The sequence below is a fragment of the Copadichromis virginalis genome, linkage group LG2 (genome assembly GCF_057382275.1).
Source record: "Copadichromis virginalis isolate Kocher_CV1m ecotype Utaka linkage group LG2, C_Virginalis_male_GT1.1, whole genome shotgun sequence".
Lineage (NCBI taxonomy): Eukaryota > Metazoa > Chordata > Actinopteri > Cichliformes > Cichlidae > Copadichromis > Copadichromis virginalis.
In genome coordinates this window covers 32,407,387-32,427,401 of record NC_140619.1, presented here as the reverse complement: position 1 = coordinate 32,427,401, position 20,015 = coordinate 32,407,387, and the positions used below count along the sequence as shown (strand labels likewise).

The following is a 20,015-nucleotide window of genomic DNA, read 5'->3' as shown; positions in this document are numbered from 1 at the left end:
TTCTTTGCAAACTTGTTACATTTATTAGCACCTAAAAAATAAATGCATTAAAAAAAGATCAGCTATCATTTTTTTCTGTGGCGTACTCTTTGTTTTGGGGAAAGAAGATTTACACTCCTGATATCTATGTCAGCATGGGGATACAAATACCCACGTTTTACCCCTCCTCTTTTCTTCCACCTTTCTGCCTCTCTGCTCTTCTTGCTCTTTTTGCCACCTGTCTCATCCCTCCTTTTCTTCTGTGGAGGTGCAGTGGACTGTTTTTGCCTGTCATCGGGCCGACTAAAGGGGACTCTGGGATAGACTTCGTCATCAGAGCTACAGCGGGACTTTATCAGTAGTCCTCCTTCCCGCCTGGCCTGAGCTTCCCTCCTCAGACGCTTCACCTCTCGTCTCTCCTTGCGCCTCTCTTGCCACGTCTTCCACGTGCCAGCTCGGGTGTGCAGCTCCTTCTTTGTCTTTGTCCACCCCTGGACTGATCGATTCTCCTCACCGCTCGTCCCTGTTTTTTCAGACAGGTCTGAGAAAACATGTGCAGGCTCTGAAAACACAGAAACACAAAAGACGTCCTTGACAAGTCTGATCCTGTTTTAACTGAATAACAGGTGATTAAAAGCAGCTGTTGAACTAATAAATCTTTTCGTTTATTTCCTGATCAAACGCGGTGTGAAAAGAACGCTTTATCAACCAACTGTGCAGTTCTTCTTAACTCTACAGAGATAATGTTTTTCAGTTCATTGTATTAGCTTTATGTTTTAATTCACTTAATTCACAGTGCTGGTTTCAGTCATTAAAAGGCAGCACTGATAAACCTACCAATCCCACCCAAGCAGTAATTGGTGCATTTAAATAGTGAAGGGGCATACTTTGTTGCAGAGCTGTTAGAGATCAAGAAAATGTGTCCAATAACTAACATTTCAGACCCAGAGTTACACTAATCCAAAGAAAGCACCTTCACAGAATTCACATGTCAATCTATTCTCACCAAAATGAAGCACGCTGGTGCATTTTGAAAGTGTTCCCTCACCATTCAAAAGAGCCAGCAAAAAGCATAGATGCCCAATAACATCATTTGTCTTTTGATAAATCGTTTCATTTGAAATGTTTTTCTGGGCAGGATGTGATCTGTTTGCATTTTGTATCCCACTTCTGATTAAATACCCAAAGCCTTGTATCATTATCATGATTCTGCAATGCTTCTTGGGCAAGGTGAATAACAGTCTGGATAGAATCACAAAAAAACTAAGTATGATTAAAGCAATCCCAAAGCAGAAAAATGGCTGGCATTTCCAATTCAAAACCAACAAACATTTAGGTCCACACATCTCTAGACAATGACATTTTTTAAATCATTTTTCCTCTGTACACCATCACTATGGATTTAAATCAAACAACTGAGGTATGACTGAAGTGCAGACTTTCAGCTTTAATTCAAGGGGTTTAATTAAAATATTGTCTGAACTGTTTAGGAATTACAGCTATTTTTATACATAGCCCTCCATTTTCAGAGGTATTTTCAGAATTAATTGGACAACTTACCTATAAATGCTTTGTGCTACCATGATACATCGAATATTCCTGTAAAGCTCACCTTTTCTTCTTCAAATCCGTTTTAATTTAGTCTCAAGCACAAATGGGAACACAGTCATTTAAAAAGTGCCTGTAAATAGGGCCGCTACCAGGTCAAAGGTAAATAAAACAGGTTAATCAGATAAACCATCTCCAGCTGACATCATTTGTATCTCGTGGTGATTCACTAGAAATCTCAAGGAGGAGGAGGAGGAGGCTATCGTTAGACTGAAAAATCAAAATAAACCTATCAGAGAGATTGCAAGCACTTAAGAAGTGACCAAAATCTTTAAAGAATCTGGTCCATTCCTAAAAAGGATGAATGCACTGGCCAGCAAAATGCATGATGACAGAATTATTTCCATGGTTAAGAAAAACTCCTTCACAACATCTGACAATGTGAACAACACTCAAAGAGGTAGGCGTATCATTATTAAAGTCTACAATCAAGAGACACCTTTATTAATGGAAATGCATAGGGCTCACAACAATGCGCAAACCACTGGTTACACTCAAGAACAGTAAGATCAGATTAGACCTTGTCAGAAAACATCTAAAACAGCCTGCGCAGCTCTGAAACAAAATCTTTGGACCAACAAAACCATGATGAACTTGAACCAGAGTGATGGGAAGACAAAAGTATGGGGAAGGAGCAAAACAGCTCATGATCCAAAGCATATCACATCACACAACACATATCTTCCTAACATGGTGGAGGCAATGTGACAGCATGTGTACATATGACTGCCAGTGGAACCAGATCACTGATGTTTATTGATGAGCTGACTGCTGATAGAAGCAGCGGGATGAATTCCTAAATGTAAAGGACTCAACTCTCTGCTCAGATTCAAACAAATGCTGCATAACTGATTAGACAGTGCTTCACAGTACATATGGATAATGACCCAAATTGTACTACAAAAACCCCCCAAAAAACAAACAAAAGTCTTTCTGAAGGCAAAGAAATGGGATATTTCAATGGCCAAGTCAGTCACCTGATCTAAGCCTGACAGAGCATGCTTTTCAGTTACTGAAGCCAAAATAAAGGCACAGCCTGAACTGACAGCAGCTGCAATAAAGGTGTTGCAGAGCATCTCATGGGAGGAAAAACAGCATTTGGTGATGTCGGTGGGTAGTAGACTTCAGCAAGTCATTGAATGCAAAGGATTTCACTATATTTAAAATATTTAAAGTTAGTGCATCCAATGACTTTTGATCCCTGCAGTTATAAAACCAAAGTCTGCACTTCAACACATAATGATCTGATTGTTCGATTAAAAGTCAACTTGGGGGATTTACAGAAAACATATGGACTTGACTGTATATATAAATGAACAACCCATTTCAGGAGATAATTTTGGTTATAATTCACGCTCAGTGTTCAGTTTACATCTGCTGTTTTCGAACTAACAGGCAGCTCCAATAAACTCACATGTACAGCCCAAACAAAGATACACCGATTGTAAAATAATAATGTAAAAACTCTGATATCAGCTTCATCACCTTTAACTCTTTCCTCTCGCCTGGTCCGAAGTTGGAGAATGTCTTCCCTGGTGTCATATTGGTAAACATAAGGCAATGATGGAAAAGTGCCCGTAACCATCCTCCTTTTAGTGCACTCCTGATACAGAAGACAGGCAGTGATACACATGAGACAAAAGAAGAAAAAATGAGTTGAAGGATGGATACAGGACAGTGGAAAATGGATGCAACTGAGACTTAAATAGAGAGAATTTAACTAAGTTTGATTCAACACAAAAAAAGAACAGGGGGAGAAAAGAATTTGGTGTAGCGAGGTGAAGCAAAAAAAAAACTAAACAAAAAAAGAGTAGCAAGTTTAGGGAAAAGACAAGTGAGAGACCAAACAGATTAGGCAATAGACATAAAGGCAGACAAAGATCGAGTAAAAGTAAGATGAGGATTAAATGTATTTATCACTTACATAACCGTAATGTCCTCTTTTAGAGCAGTTGTAACAATGAATGCGGCACTTCCTGTGATGGAGGCTGTGGCTTGCCTGTGGCCTGAGGGGAACCGCTACCCTAATCTGGAAGAAAAAGGTCAAATGAAGGACATTTCTACAGCGATAACAGACTTTCACTGATCTCTTGGCTATTTTAGCAGTACACACCTATCAACAGGCTCCTGATAATGGGTGTATTCTGGTCTGATCCCCAGCACGTGGGATCTTCATTGCATTTGATTCCCCTGATCTCTTTCCCCCATTTTCCATCTATTTTGTCCTGTGACTATCAATGAAAAGGCAGCAAATACAGCTTTCAAAATTGCCTAATTAAACCGGTCCCCTGCCACCTAGTACCTAGATCAATTCTATTGCTTACTTTAGAGAAAAATCATTAAGAACTCCAATTAGGTTTACACATTGAGCCAGAAAGGCTTGTTATTATGCATTTTGCTGAGTAAAGAAGATTAGATTAAAAAAAAAAAAAAAAAAAGAGCAGATAAAGAGCAGTCAAAACTCACTGTCAAGTGGTATTGTCTCCATGTATCAGGGCAAGCCTGAGGAAAATCCAGAAAACAGAGAAGAAATGTTTTCTTTAAGCAACAACGAGGAAGACAAAGAACTGTTTGCAAGAAATAAAACAACACTTCATAAATTGAGCCCACACAATCATGAGGTTACAGAATCTGTCAACAAACAACTGTCAAATGTTTTCAACGCTTCCTTCAGCACAATAACACACTCTGCAACACCAACACTCAAAGGGGCCAGACCTGCGAACTCACATCAGAAAGGTGCCCTGTCATCCCGCAGCGCAGGCAGTGCTGGTTCCATACTGGAGGCAGATCACATGGCTTGAGCCCGTGTGAAGGCAGTCCACATCTACCACAGGGGCGACTTGGACATTTCCTTTGGATGTGACCTTGGATCCCACAAAGGACACATATAGGATATTTCTGTCAACACAAAGACAAAAAAAACAACAAAAAAAAGATTTTTAAAATGGTCCTGTTGAGGAACCTCTGCAGGTGTCCATGGAAACAGCACTGATGAGTGAGTTCATTTACCTTGCGGAAGGAGCAGCTTTTGGCAAGGTGTCCTGTCCTGTTGCATGCACGACAGAACAGGGAACAACCAGGCGAGAAATAACGGCTGGTCAGAGACTGATCCGCGCCACTCTAGATAAGATGATCCAGGAATAATCCAAGACAACACAGAGATTTTTAAAATTAGGTTAAACCATAATTTTGTCTCCACACTGCAAAATCAAAGGTACAGAAGGCAAGGCAAGGCAAGGCAAGGCAAGTTTATTTGTATAGCACAATTCAACAACAAGGTGATTCAAAGTGCTTTACAGAGACATTAGAAACAAGAACAAATAAAAAGCATGATTTAAAATTGATTAAAACAAGCAAATAAACTAACTAACTAATTAACAAACAAACAAACAAACAAACAACAGTATATAAAATCAAAACAGATAAAATCAGAACAGTAGATAAAATCAGTAGTTAAATGTAAGTTTTGAAATTTAAGCTAAAAGTGTGGATTTGGTGCTTTATTCAAATGCAGCTGAGAACAGGTGAGTCTTCAACCTGGATTTAAATAAACTGAGTGTTTCAGCTGATCTGAGGCTTTCTGGGAGTTTGTTCCAGATATAAGGAGCATAAAAGCTGAATGCAGCTTCTCCGTGTCTGGTTCTGACCCTGGGAACTGATAAAAGACCGGATCCAGATGACCTGAGGGATCTGGATGGTTCATACTGGGTCAGGAGGTCATTGATGTATTTTGGTCCTAAACCATTCAGAGCTTTATAGGCCAGCATCAGAACTTTAAAGTCTATCCTCTGACGGACAGGCAGCCAGTGTAAGGACCTCAGAGCTGGACTGATGTGGTCCACTTTTTTGGTCTTAGTGAGGACTCGAGCAGCAGAGTTCTGAATGAGCTGTAGTTGTCTGACTGATTTTTTAGGTAGACCTGTAAAGATGCTGTTACAGTAATCAAGCCTACTAAAGATGAATGCATGGACTAGTTTTTCCAGGTCCTGTTGAGACATCAGATCTTTTATCCTTGATATATTCTTGAGGTGATAGTAAGCTGACTTTGTTATTGTCTTAATGTGTTTTTCTAAGTTTAGGTCTGCATCCATCACTACACCCAAATTTCTCGCCTGGTTTGTGGTTTTTAGATGTATAGATTGAAGTTCTCTGGTGACCTGTAATCGTTTTTCTTTGGCGCCAAAGACTATTACCTCAGTTTTGTTTTTGTTTAGCTGGAGAAAATTGTGGCACAACCAGTCATTGATTTCCTCAATGCATTTACCAAGAGCCTGTACAGGGCCTCGGTCTCCTGGTGACATTGTGATATATATTTGTGTGTCATCTGCATAGCTGTGATAGTTTATTTTGTTGTTGTTTATAATCTGTGCCAGTGGGAGCATGTAGATGTTAAACAGAAGGGGTCCCAAGATGGAACCTTGGGGAACTCCACATGTGATACTTGTCTGCTCAGATGTGAAGTTACCTATTGATACAAAGTATTTCCTGTTTTCTACGTATGTTTTGAACCAGTTTAGTACAGTTCCTGAAAGACCTGTCCAGTTCTCCAGTCGTTTGAGTAATATGTTGTGGTCAACTGTATCAAATGCTGCACTGAGATCCAGTAAAACTAGGACTGACATTTTTCCACTGTCTGTATTCAGACATATGTCATTAAACACTTTGGTCAGAGCGGTTTCAGTGCTGTGGTTCTGTCTAAAACCTGACTGGAAGGCATCGTAGCAATTATTCTGTTTTAAGAAGTAACTGAGCTGTTGAGAAACTGCTTTTTCAATGATCTTACTTAAAAACGGGAGATTTGAGATCGGCCTGTAGTTGTTCATTTGTGTCTTGTCAAGATTGTCCTTTTTCAGTATAGGTTTGATTACAGCAGTTTTTAGTGATTCTGGAAACACACCTGATAATAAAGAAAAGTTGACGATCTGTAACAGGTCTGACTCTAAAGTCTTTGAGACCTTTTTGAAAAAACTTGTTGGCAGGACATCTAAACAGCAGGAGGAGGAGTTCAGTTGACCTAAGATGTCCTCCAGGTCTTTGCTGTTAATAGGTTGAAACTGTTTCATGGTGTTTAAACAGTTTTTTGGTGGACACAGTACATATCCTGGATCTGCTGTTGATGTACCAATTGCTTGTCTAATTTTTTGGATTTTTTCAGTGAAGAATTTGGCAAAGTCATTGCAGGCCATGGTCGAATGAAGTTCAGCTGCCACTGACACAGGGGGGTTTGTTAGCCTGTCAACTGTAGAAAATAAGACCCGAGCATTATGGCTGTTTTTAGTGATGATGTCAGAGAAGTAGGACCTCCTTGCATTCCTCAGTTGTAAATTATAATTGTGAAGTTTCTCTTTATAAATGTCATAATGAACCTGGAGGTTTGTTTTTCTCCATCTGCGCTCAGCTTTCCTACGCTCTCTTTTTTCATTTTTCACCAGTGTGGAGTTTCTCCATGGAGACTTTTTCCTTCCAGAGATAACCTTCACCTTAATGGGAGCAATAGTGTCCATTACATTTAACATGTTAGCATTGAAGCTATTGACGAGCTCATTGACTGACCCTCTGGGCAGGTCAGGTGTTAATGGGAAGACCTGGTTAAAAATTGCACTACTGTGTTCAGTTATACACCGTTTTGTGATCACTGTTGTTGATACATTTGTGTGGGCTGAGATTTTACTTTCAAAGAAAACACAGTAATGATCAGACAGGCCCACATCAGACACAGTAACCTTTGAAATGCTCAGGCCTTTGGAGATCAGTAGGTCAAGAGTGTGTCCTCTATTATGTGTGGCCTCTGTTACATGCAGAGTCAGCCCAAAGTTGCCCAGAGTGTTACTCAGGTCTTTAGTCCCTTTGTCCTGAGGGTTGTCCACATGAATGTTAAAATCCCCAGCAATAATTACACAGTCAAAATCAACACAGATCACAGACAGCAGTTCACTGAGGTCATTAAAAAAGTCTGTGCAGTATTTGGGAGGCCTGTAAACATTAAGAAACACAACTTTGGATGGGGCCTTCAGCTGTAAAGCCACATATTCAAAAGACTGAAAACTTCCAGGAGATAGCTGCTTACATTGAAATGATTCATTAAATAAGACAGCAACCCCTCCTCCTCTCCTGCTCGCCCTGGCCTCACTGATGAAACTGTAGTTAGGAGGGGTCGTCTCGATGAGAACAGCTCCACTGTTACTTTGGTCCAACCAAGTTTCAGTTAAAAACATAAAATCAAGGCTGTGCTCAGTGATTAAATCATTAATTAAAAATGTTTTCCCAGCTAGAGATCTAATGTTTAATAAAGCCAACTTAAGTGTTTTAGAGGTATTACTTGTCCCCTCGTGTTTGGGAGCAGTCTGTGGCACACAAGGTATGTTTACTATGTTTAAAGATCTTTTAGAGTGCAGCTCTCTGTGTTTTGACCAGGCCACATGTCTCCTGTCACCTAAAAGTACAGAAATTTTAAAACCTTCTAGTAAACAGGGTCCCAGCTTCTCCTGGGAAAAGTCATCACTGCCATAATCCTCACAGCCCGGACCCTTCACACATCACGCATCAGACTGGGGAGACAGGGCATGAAGAGGAACTAAGGGGGGCGAGGCTGGGCAATGTGACTTCGATTGCTCTGTTGAGGGTGGGGCTCGATGGCGAACCTTTGGCCGCTCTGGTGGGGGGTTTATGGGGGACAAAAAGGGATTGGGACGGGGGGTAGATCTGAGCCCAGCAATTTGTTGAAGTTATTTGACAGAAAAAAGAATGCTGTACTCATGAATATACATTGATTAGAGTGTAATTACATCTTCAAACACACCAATGCCTTCCAAAACCCTTAAATCTCTTTTTCATTATGTCTTTCTTCTCCATCACTGCTCTCCCTCTGTTCCACCTGATCCTCTTCCTCCTCACCTCAAACCTCCTTTCCTGACTTGAAATCGGAGCTCTAACACACAAAAGCATGCATAAAATGCTTATTTATTCCCAATGTTGTCGCAATTGCTCCAGTCCAACAATTTTAGATCAATGTCAAAGAATGTTTCACTAACACTGGTTAATTGCAGCTAACAGAGGTTAACAAGGGCTAATAGCAGCTAAATGAAGCTAATAGCAGCACTTACATAGAGAAAAGTTCAGCATCTTCAAAAGCTCACCTCAGTGTTGCTGTCATTGGGCAGACGTGAGCTTCACTGACTCATTGATTCATATTGGACTTATTTCACAACATTTTACAGACTCCCCCAGATTAAATTAAAGTGGACACCCGGCATATTGACAGCTGAGGTAAACTGTGGACTGACAGGCTACACTCACTGCAGATGAGCTGCAGTGAGTCGTCCTATAGTATTCATGAAAGCTGATAAAAATCAAAAGTTACCTTGTCTTTCACAGATACAGCCCAGCTTTCTTTTACTGATTTTCGCACGTTGCCCTTCAAATCTGTGTTGGAGAGAAAGACCAGGGGGAACATTAATAAATACAACTAAATATTGTGTGCAATAAAATATCCAAATTTAAGCTGATCTCAGCATAGTTACTGAACAGAAACATAAGCACCTAAAAAAAGGGAATAAAAAGAAAAATAGGGTTTTTCAAAGCTTGGTAATCTTTTCTAAGCATTCAGTCTCGATAAAGCAGGAGCTCTAAAAAATAATGAAGGGCACCTGACCTTTCTGGACTAACTATCACTTATGTGTAAAGAAAACCTAAAACTTTACTGCTCCAGTGGAGCCCCGAGCTGGTGGGTCAAATCAAAGTGGTTGTTCTGTGCAGCTCCCTGGTGTGAATATGATAATCTTCATCCAAAGCACCAAGCTAAGCAAACTGTCTCTGTATACACTTTTTAAATAAATTGCACTCCCACACATTTACAAAAATAACTGTGCACTTACTGGGTCCATTTACTCTTTTGGTTGAAATGCATTTACAGAGATGTGTTTTTAGTCACCTTTATTTTTCTTCATTTTTATCTCTATGCTGGAAGCTGGTACATCCACAAAAGAATAACTAAACTGTATCACCACAGCCCATTATAGAAAACAATACAGCTCATGGAAACATCAACAGTAGCATAATAAGTAAGCAATAAGTACGTAGCATCTGTTTGTTGTTTGCACTAGCTGCATTTCAAAGCTGTTTTCTCTCTAATTAAATAATTATTAAAGTACATGTATTAAAGTCTTTCTTTTGATCGCCCGCATCCAGTTTTTTTGTGAACCAATCCCCATACCAGTGAGCACAAGCATGTGGTGACAGTTCGTGATTTCTTGGGCTCCCATTTTTGTTATCACCCCTTATTTTAATTTAAGTATTGATTACGCATGTAATTAATTGTGCATGGTTCAAAGACCTATTCATGCCACAAAATTTAGGTGTTTGATGACTTTTGCAGATCAAAATGGCTAAATGTTTCCCTGGGGTGGATTACTTTTCTTTGACCCTCATGTATTATATTCACTAGAATTTGTTGTTTTCCAGTTACAGTACCCTTGGATGTGATTTGGTGTACATTTCTCCAATTGTTAAAACACAGGCACAAAAAAACTTCAGATATTTTGCCAGAAATTGCTGAAACAAATTACCTTTCAACATAAAAAAAAAATTAATCTAAGCAAATCTCAAAATGAAAAATTGCTTTGTTAAACTAAACAAGGAGCATTTTAGAACAACAAGTTAGTACATAATTTTTACTGGATGTTTTTAGTTAATGCAATAATGTTTTTATATTTCTTGTAGTTTGCTTTATTTTGTTTGTTTGTTTTTTTGCTTGTGCTAGCATCGTTTCTGTCAGGTAACACTTCCAAAAGGTCCACTATGAGAATAAGTATGATTAATTTTAATGCTTCTATTCATTTACTTATTGCACGCATAGTATCGTGGGATTGTTTTGGTCTGTGGTATGTATTAGAATCAAATTAAACTGATCAATCAAATTAATATTGCACGGCCTCAGTAATCTTTTGGAATTACATTTAAATGTACATCAATTTTCAATTTTCCACATATATATATATATCAATAATATACATTAACCAGACAAAACTTCAAAGGTGAAGCCATACAGTAATATGTAATCTACATATAGTCACTGTGAATAACATCCATCCATCTGGATTAGCTGAGCTTTAACGCACATTACAAATAGGTAGTGGAATAATCGCATTTACTTTTATTTATTTTGTTATTGCAGATTTTGGTTGGATATCACTCCTGTATTGCACTTACTTCTGACTTTTTGCTTTCATATTTAAACTCTGCGAAATCTTCCTCTCGCGCTTGCATTAGGACTACGGAAATAAAATGGCAGGAAACTATATTCTTAACCCAAAAGCTGACCAAGTCAAGTTTCACCTTCATCATCTAATTCCTCCCCGGAGCTGTTCCTGTAGCTCAGATTGAGCTGGATGTTTGAGTCCTCCACCTGTTCCTCCCCTTCCAGGATCATCCAGTCCTCTATGGGCTGATCCTCATCTTTATCGTCCCGTAGGTCATCACTAGAAGACACTTCCAGCTCAGCGTCCAGCAGAGCCCTTTTTCCTCCAGAGGAGAATGGAAAGACCAGGAGGAGCGGAGGGGAGCTTTCTCTGCTCTGCCGTGCAGCTTGTTTGCAGCTCATCGAATGTCTCATACACCCTCCTTCGCCTTCTGAACTGCTGGACCCCCGAATAAAGAAGTCTTCGGAGCCCTCCTGCCCATCATCAGCTTCATTTTCCTCAGTGTGCTCCATAATCAGACCTGACACAACCTGTAGCTGAACAGCGCCACTCACAGGCGACTGTCTTCTGCTAGCAAACAGCGATAACTGATGGGTGTTTTACACGTTTTTATTAACGTCTTTTATCCGACCGAACTAAAACCGTTTTGGTTTAAACCGGGATAGTTACCGCGCGGGTGTGCAAACATTAAAAAAACGTATTTTGTCGCGAGCTAAGTAGCACCGCAGTGCACGAGGCAGTTAGCTAAAGTAGCAGCTAAACATTACCAAGTCAAATAACTTCAGTAAACATGATATCCGGCTACCTACACCTTTAACTCCCAATACTTCGCTTTCAGGTTCATGGCGTAAAATTATTGTTCCTTCAATACAGCGCAGAAAAAGCTTGTTTTTCTCCCATGCTTGTTTACTTGTGTGGAGCGGTTTACCCGGCGTTTCCGGAAAATGTTGGACAACCAAAACAGAACCCAGCGTCCAAAGTCTGTCTAGGAGTTTCCAGGTATAGTCAGTGATAAAAGAGGAAGAGGTCCACGTTTGTATGAAAAACTACTTTTGTTGGGTTTAATTGTTAGCGATTGAAGTTAGACCATTTTATAATATGGACTTCAGTCTGCAGCGTAGCTACAGCTGTAGGATTAATTTTGTGAACTAAAAATAGATTATTTAACTAAGAAATGTAATCACATTAATACATTTTGAACTGAAATAGGACTATCAGCCTACATTCAGTCAAGCGTAATCCTAATTAGAGGTTAACTATAAAGGTCTAGTGTTATATTACAATCAATGTAATAAATAAATAACTAAAAAAAAGAAGTGCACCCTTTGTCAATTTTAAGGCTTTACATATCAAGACATAATAAAAGACTCAAGAAGTTTATTGTCATTTTGTATGATGTTACCCAGCCTGAAACGAAATACGGTTTCTCACCAGCCTCCACAGTGCAATAAGCAATACAGTTTAAACAGAATAAACAGATTAAAAAGAATAAGTTTAAAAAGAGCAGTTAAAAGGCAGTAATGAATTGCAACAATAGTTATGGATAATAATAGCATAAAATCAAAGTTCTAAAACAAACTCAAGTGACATTCGTTCGGATGGATAGCAGCAGTCCATTCACTGAAGGGGATGGTTAAATTAGGTAGTGTGAGTATCTGAGGAGTGTATTGTATGTGTGTACGTGTGTGTTTGTGTGCGTGCGTGTGTAGACAGGGACAACACAGTCCGCTTGTGGATCTTACAGTGTAGCTGTGTGAATGGCTGTGTGGGTAGGGAGGGGGCACAGTCCATTTATCAGAAGGCTTATCAGGTCTTAAGATAAAATATAAATACAATGAGATGAGTAACACGTGACTTATTACACTGTCATTATTTATTTTTTATTTAAAAAAAAAACTAAACCAAGAATTGTGTGGAAAAACTAATAACGCCACATGATTCAGAAGTCTCTCACATGATTGTGGAGGAATTTTGACTCACCGTTTGCAGTATTTACAATATTCCTTCAGTTCATTTGAGGGTTGCACATTTTCAGCTGTGCACAGCTCTTAAGGTCCCACCAGAGGATTTCAATCAGGTTTATGTCTGGACTTTAGCTGTGCCATTGCAACGCCTTAATTCAGAGGAGGGGGTCTCTGTCATCCTGTCATGCTCTACAAATTTTGTTAGTCTTGCAATTATCTTACATCACTGCACATAGCAGAGAACAATAAACAATCAAAATTTAACCTAAATGTTGCGCTGAAAAAGTATACCAGCTGCAGCTCCCCTGCTTCCCACAGCCTTGCCTTGATGCTTTTCTTCAGAAAGTGCCAAACATCTCCACTGTGGTTTTTATCTGTCCAAAGGACATTAAACCAGCAAACCAGAACTTCTGCTTTTATAGAGGTTTCTCACTTGCTGATGATCAGTTTGCATCTGGCTGCTTCTTACCATCTTAATTCTGATGTAAGTAGTTGGAGTGCACACGATAATCTATTATAAAAATACTAAATTTGTGACGTTCTTACACATAAAAATGATTTGATGTGCACACCGAAAATAAGTTGTATGCACCTGATGATTTACTATAATATTTTTGTAATAGACAGATGTCAGCTACACAGCTTGCTTATTGCTCTTGCTTTAAACGTTAAAACTGATTTATCATAAGCACAAATCATCTGCTGCTCAGGCTGTGCATTGTGTGGATTAGCACATCTTTCATATGCAGCAAATGGTGTCTGTACGTGAAAGAAGCCAGGTGTAGTGTTTGTAAATATTAAATATCTCACGATATTTCTATGACAAATAACTTTAAAAGCACATGGACTGTGGGGACTTAAGGGGCTCCGCCTTGGGGACTCTGATTTACCACTTCTGTATTCCTAAAGTCCTGGTACAGCCCTGCTCACACGAGCTGCTGCACGTGCGTGTGCGTTCAAAGCGCTCCAGCAGCTTTCCAGCGCGCAGGTGCTGAAAGTATCAGAGAGGAGCCTCTGACCTGCCACCGCGCACAACTTTAGTTTTTCAGTTTCCAGGTTGGTTTAAAATGTTGCAACCTCCACAATAACCGCACCCAGAAGCAGAAGTCCAACAGATCTCAAAGCATTTTCCACACTTAGACAAAAGTCTGTGATGGAAGTGCATTTTGGACAGGCTCCGCTCACCGTTATGCACAGTAAGTAGCCTAATGATGTTTCCTAGTGAGGGACTTTACCAGCACCGTAGCCCAGACTAAGTTATAGTGTTACCTCTTTAACTTTAAGTAGTACGCGGCAGTCGCATAAATGGGTGGTCCAAAGTATAGCACAATTTAACTGATGTTTCTTCATCCGCTCCGGTGCTCAGGGCACGGTGGAGTCAATCAGCTTGGCGGTGTCTTCATTAACGGCCGCCCGTTACCTCACGTGGTGAGACAGCACATCGTGGAGCTCGCGCAACAGGGCGTGCGTCCCTGTGAGATCTCCCGCCGCCTGCGCGTCAGTCACGGCTGCGTCAGCAAAATACTGGCCAGGTAAACGGAGTCTGTAATGTACGAAGGAGCATCAGGGCCACGTGATTGTTAATCAATGTCAGATTGAAATATAAAGATTGACGCCTTTTATATAATGCTTTATATAGTGAAATCGTACTTCATAATTAGTTTTATTAACCCTTGTTAATAAAACTAATTATGAAGTACGATTGTGTCTTTTTTTTTTTTGCTCATGAACGCAGTTTGCTGATATGTGATGAGGGCGCTGAAGAGCTGAAAGCTGCATTTGGTCAAAAAGAAAAAACACGAGCTTGGAAGAGTAAAATAAAAACAGCTGGTAATGGAAAGGTGTACGGATACCGATGGTTAGAGGGCATATGTTGTATCACAAGACGCAAGAAGACAGCTGATCAAGTTGTTTCACTAACTCATCTACACAGCCTAGGAGCTGGATTGGATTTATATAGCCCAAAGCGCTTTACAATGCCACTATTCATTCACTCACTGGTGGAGGAAAGCTACGGTCGTTGCCACAGCTGCCCTGGGGTAGACTGACAGAGGCAAGGCTGCCATATCGCGCCATCGGCCCCTCTGGCCAACACCAGTAGGCGGTAGTCTTGCCCAAGGACACAACGACCAGGACAGAGAGCCCGGTGATCGAACCGGCGACCTTCCGGTTACAGATACACTTCCCAACCTCCTGAGCCACGGTCGCCCGTTTGACTTGAAACAACTGTTATTTGACTTGAAACAACTATTTGTTTTATTTAGTAGTGTTAGTAGTGATGTCTGCTTGGCTGTTTTACCACTTTTCCAAAAGCAAAGTGTATCAATTGAATATGAAAACCACATATTTTAAACAATTTTTTTTAGCTTATTTGTAAAACTTGTCATTATCTTTTTAATCTATTCCACGTCCTACTTATATTAATGCAAATATTTTGTGTGAGCACGCTAGTGAGTGTAATTTCTTTGTGATGCTGTGATATTTTGTTGTTGCTTTTTTAAGCTTTAAGCTGGACTGTTAAACTTCTTGGTTTTTCTCACTTCATTACAGCTTGAGGTTTTTATGGAAAATGTAAAAAAAAAAATATTACAATAGCTGATTAAAGGTGAAAATCCTTGAAAGGTGACTTTTTGATGTGGTTGTTATACAGCATTGCTTTCAGGTAAAATGTTAGCCCAACTGATAGATATTGACATTGTTTGTTCAGGTACAATGAGACAGGAAGCATCAGACCCGGACTGATCGGGGGCTCTAAGCCCAAAGTGGCCACTCCCCAAGTTGTGCAAAAGATCCTCCAACTGAAACACCACAACCCCACCATGTTCGCCTGGGAGATCCGAGACAGGCTGCTGCTGGAGCAAGTGTGTGACCAGAACAGTGTGCCCAGCATCAGCTCCATCAACAGGTACAGTGTGTGAACTCACGTGTGTCTGACTACACAGATTTTAAAAGTGAAGAAAAACGTTGAGTGGGTTATTTCTGTCCTCACAGAATCATCAGGAAGAAAGTTCAGTCCGAATCTTGTGAAGCTGGTAAGACTGTTTCTTTTACCCTCTAGTGCTCTCACAAATGTTTAATGACACTAAACCTCTGCCTCTGCAGTGTCCTCAGCATCATCAGTTGCCATGGGAACAGCCTGTTCCTCCCCAACCAGCTTTTCCATCAGTGGGATTCTGGGAATCTCAAAATATAGCTGCAAGATACCAGAAGGTAATGTAATCTGTGAGCATGATCTGCAATTGTTCATGTTGAAAGTTCAGGCTCACGAGTATTCTATTAATTTCTATATTTTCACTTCTACTACCAATTTCTACACTCGATTGCTTTATCTGCTGTTAGCAGCTCTCCATTTTTGTCAGACATTATTAACTGCAGCATCACATGTAAGTCCAGAGAAAGGGAAATGGGTGGCTGCTCAGTGTCAATGGAGCAAAGATTTTGGGAGATGGTGTAGCGATTCAGTTGCTCATAGAGGTTGTGAGACACAAAATCTCAAAGGAACTTGAGCAGGGGATGCTCCAGGGATATGAATCTTAATGCTACAGAAAAGATTCTGTTACAATCGTTCAAACAAAAGGTGAAAAAAGCAACAGAATGAAAGGAGAATTAATGACAGAAATGAGAGATGCTGCAAGAGGTTGAAATAAACCCCAACACTGAAAAAGGTTGTAGGTGAATATCTGGACCCAGGAAGCTTTAGTTTAAATAGAAGATAATAGAATATAAGGTCAAGTCCAGGATACACCGTAGTTTGTTAGCCATCATGGATGGGCAGGTAGTAAACAACCATGAACTGCAAGAGATTGAGCTCCAACTCTTCATACAAGTGCATTTTAATAAAAAAAAAAAAACATGAGTTTTGTTTTTGTTAATTTTGAGAAAACTGGAAGATAATCAGATCCTGAGGTCACAGAAGCAGTTAGTGATGTCTGGCAGACAGTTTGTGGTGATGTGGAGCTGAGAGAAAGTTTAGGCTATGCTTGCATATATTTTTTCTAAGTGCTATTGAGCCCTGGGAAACACATTTGTTGACAGAGATTAGAAGAGAGGAGAAACTTTTAAACTGTTATTACTGTGTTTCATATTGAGTCATACAATCTTCTCATCTGATTGTAGTCATGTTGGTGTCACAAATCTAGAAACGTTCATATCTGCTCATGAGCTGGTGCCTCTGGAGCTTGCAGACACTAGCTGGATAACTGGTGAAGAATGTAAAGTTTCTCTTTTTAAGCAAATCTGCACATTGTTCAGATGTCTTTGAAAGTCCTATTTTTAATACCTTTCCAACAAGTTTTTTTCTTGATGCACCTTTTTAAAAATACATATATATTTTAAAGTCATACCAAGAAAACATAATTTCTGCAAGAAAAGTCAAACACATTGTTTGAAATTGCATCCTTAAGATAGACAAACTTCACTGGCCATTTCTTTTTCTACTGTAAGAGCTCACACACATGGATGTATTTACAGAGGAGGCTCAGGGTTTAGAGCCTATTCTTCTCCGCAGCTTGTGACCACATGGCAGACTGATGTGAAAAGCCAGCGGTCTTATGTTAATATTAGTCTGACTAAAACAACCTCCGCGGCAGGAGGTCCACCTCAGCTCCCCAGGCTTCTGTCCTCAAAGCCAGCAGGTTCTCTGCTCCTCGCTGCCTCCTCCTCACCTTGGCCTCTCATTACAGGCCCATACACCCTCACATCTCCATCACTGCGAGCATTAGAAGAGGAGATTGCATGGAAAAATATGCATAGCTACCCCTGGAAACGCAGGCATGCATGTGTTTCATCATTCGTCTAATTAGCACAAGTGAAGATAGAAATGGAGACAGGAAGGGAAATAAAAGAGAACCTGAGCTGGAACTGTTTTGTTTTCCAGCAGGGGACATCTCTTGCAGCGTGTACCAAGACCAGCCGTGTTCATGTTATGACACCTGGGGACAGCCGGACCCCTGCATGATCTCTCTGTCCAGCTTAACCTCAAGCCTATACAAGCCTGCCAGCTAATCGTAATCCAGACGTGATGGGTCAGTATTTACTGAATTATGATCACTTATCTCTCATATGAGGTCAGCTTTGATGTGTCTTTCTCTGTCTCATACATCCTCTTGTTTAGGACCTTCGTGTCAGTGCAGCTGAATAAGGAGCCCTGAGAAGAAAAAATATCACCGCTTTAGTGCCACAAACAGGATGACTGCAGAACTCGTTTAACTGTAATTCTATTTATTACTATCACCGAGATAGAAATCTGGATCATAATTGAAAACATGTGGAAATAAAACCAAGATAACAAGCCTCACCTTTCATGTTTTATTCACATTATTTGAAGCAAAGAACAGCCTAATAGAGCTTCATCAGTCCAACATATTATCCCCCATCCCTGTCACCCCTGTGGCCACTTTCTCCTCTGTCAGTGGTATAGGGTTAGCATCATTAGGGGCCTCATGATGGAGAGCAGAGACTGCTTTCTCTCCTTTGTGTGCATCTCCCTGGCCTCCCCTCCAGGATGAGGGATTAAAGTAGAAGATGGGAGCTGCTAGAAGGAGCAGTGGGGTCAAAAAAAAAGAAACACCGCTGAGAAAGAAATCTGCTCAGCAGTAGACATCAATCTGCATGAAGCATGTAGAGAATATTAACAGGATGACGAATGTGTTTTTGTTTTGGTTTTACTAAGTATATCTAGACACGTGCACAAATCCCTCATGCACCACAAAAAATTTATGAAGCACCATGGCAACATCTGTGTGCAAATAATTCAGCATGTGACCACAATAAACCAAAGCTATCAAATCAGCTTCACCTTTAAACTTAGAAACCGCAATTCTGTTTATAAAGCAACAACAATCACCTCAAGGTGCTTTATACTGTAAGATAAAGACCCCACAATAATACAGAAAAACCCCAACAATCAAGTACTTGGTGACAGTGGGAAGGAAAAACTCCCTTTTACCAGGAGGAAACCTCTGGCAGAACAAGCGATGGGACGGCCAGCTATCAGCTGGGCGTAAAATAAATGTTCATGACAGAAAAACTGAATAAACCTTAAGATGGTCAATAAACAAGGCCTGGTTTAGCTTACTGGTGGAGCAGCTGCCCGATTTGTGTTCTTTGCTGTATGTCAAATATCAAATAAAGGCAAAAAAACCCCAAATAATCCTAAATGAAGGTCAATAAGCAAAAAAGTGGTCCTCTTCCTCAGATTTTATATGCCCTGGACGGGCATATAATAAGTGCTATAGATACAGATTAGACAGAAATACAGTACAAAGTAAAAAATGACAGGAACATGGAATAAATTCCCAGATTTATTGGATAGGTGAAATATGCCCTCAATCATTACACATGCTTAAAACTCAATTGGATACCAGATTTTCAGATGTATCTTGGAACGCAGCTCTTCTTCTCCCTGTACTAGTCACAGGCTAGTTGTCCACCAGTGTCACTGCGTTAAGTTGAATTAGCAAAAATATACCCTCATTTGGACCCGATATGTAGCGCATGTAAATCACCTCCCGGTACTTTAATCCAGATGTTTTAGTCAGACCCTGACCTCAGTGCATTCTGGTGTTCCATATTTAAATCACTCAGGGAGGCTTTAAACACACCAGCTGAGCCCAGTCCTATGATTGCCATATTTAGTGTGAAACCTGGTCTAAAAACATCCATAATACTCTTTCTTTTGATTGCCTGTTAGCCCATCATCTTGTTATTTAAAACTGGAATGATTACCTCCACCACCCCTTGCCAGGTGGATGAGGGACACCATGTTCCATTTGAAGTGAGAAAGGGTTAAATACAATACTGTTCAAAAGTCTTCAGTCACCATTCGTTTATTCATATTTTGCTAGGAAAATGGAAAATGGGTGTCTTTGTTCAGTTCTCTGTTGAGATAATCTCATTCTGCTTCACTAATGTTGAAGTCTGGGCTCTGGGGAGGCCAATCCATGACTGATCATGTTCTAGTGTGTGTGTGTGTGTGTGTGTGTGTGTTTGTATCCAAGTATAATTCTACTGCACTGACAGTATGTTTGGGATCATTGCAATACTGAAAAAAGAAGCAGCTATCAATCAGCTGCTTTTGAGATGGTATTGTATGGTGGTTTTAAATTTGGTGGCACTTTTCTGCATTCATAATGCCATCAGTTGTGATAAAATCCCCTATTTGGCATAGCTCAACCTTTTTTCCCTGTTTCCCTTCTAGCTTCTTGACTGCCGCTCTTCCACTGAGACCCTTTCTGATGAGGTTTCAATGAACAGCGAGAGAGAA

General features: G+C 40.2%; 1 protein-coding gene and 1 pseudogene across 3 annotated transcripts; one reads left to right on the top strand and one right to left on the bottom strand.

Moving 5' to 3' along the window:
- On the bottom strand, nucleotides 1-11,736 carry LOC146717763 (zinc finger CCHC domain-containing protein 7-like). Of its 2 annotated transcripts, none has more exons than XM_085430701.1 (8): nucleotides 10,924-11,736; nucleotides 8,941-9,012; nucleotides 4,600-4,712; nucleotides 4,318-4,488; nucleotides 4,054-4,089; nucleotides 3,512-3,616; nucleotides 3,073-3,190; nucleotides 1-541 (listed from the first exon to the last, which is right to left on the bottom strand). In XM_085430701.1, the coding sequence occupies exons 1-8, from the start codon at nucleotides 11,297-11,299 to the stop codon at nucleotides 66-68; spliced, it is 1,467 nt and encodes a 488-aa protein (XP_085286827.1). In that variant the 5' UTR covers nucleotides 11,300-11,736; the 3' UTR covers nucleotides 1-65. The 2 variants fall into 2 exon arrangements, with proteins under 2 accessions (XP_085286827.1, XP_085286836.1); XM_085430710.1 differs by having other exon boundaries at nucleotides 4,600-4,710; nucleotides 8,951-9,012; nucleotides 10,924-11,735.
- Nucleotides 11,737-13,940: 2,204 nt separating this feature from the next.
- LOC146717762 (paired box protein Pax-5-like) lies at nucleotides 13,941-18,038 on the top strand (annotated as a pseudogene). The gene is made up of 7 exons (XR_014922105.1): nucleotides 13,941-13,947; nucleotides 14,118-14,283; nucleotides 15,459-15,656; nucleotides 15,743-15,783; nucleotides 15,854-15,961; nucleotides 17,628-17,775; nucleotides 17,865-18,038. The product of XR_014922105.1 is annotated as a paired box protein Pax-5-like (transcript).
- Nucleotides 18,039-20,015: the final 1,977 nt, after the last annotated feature.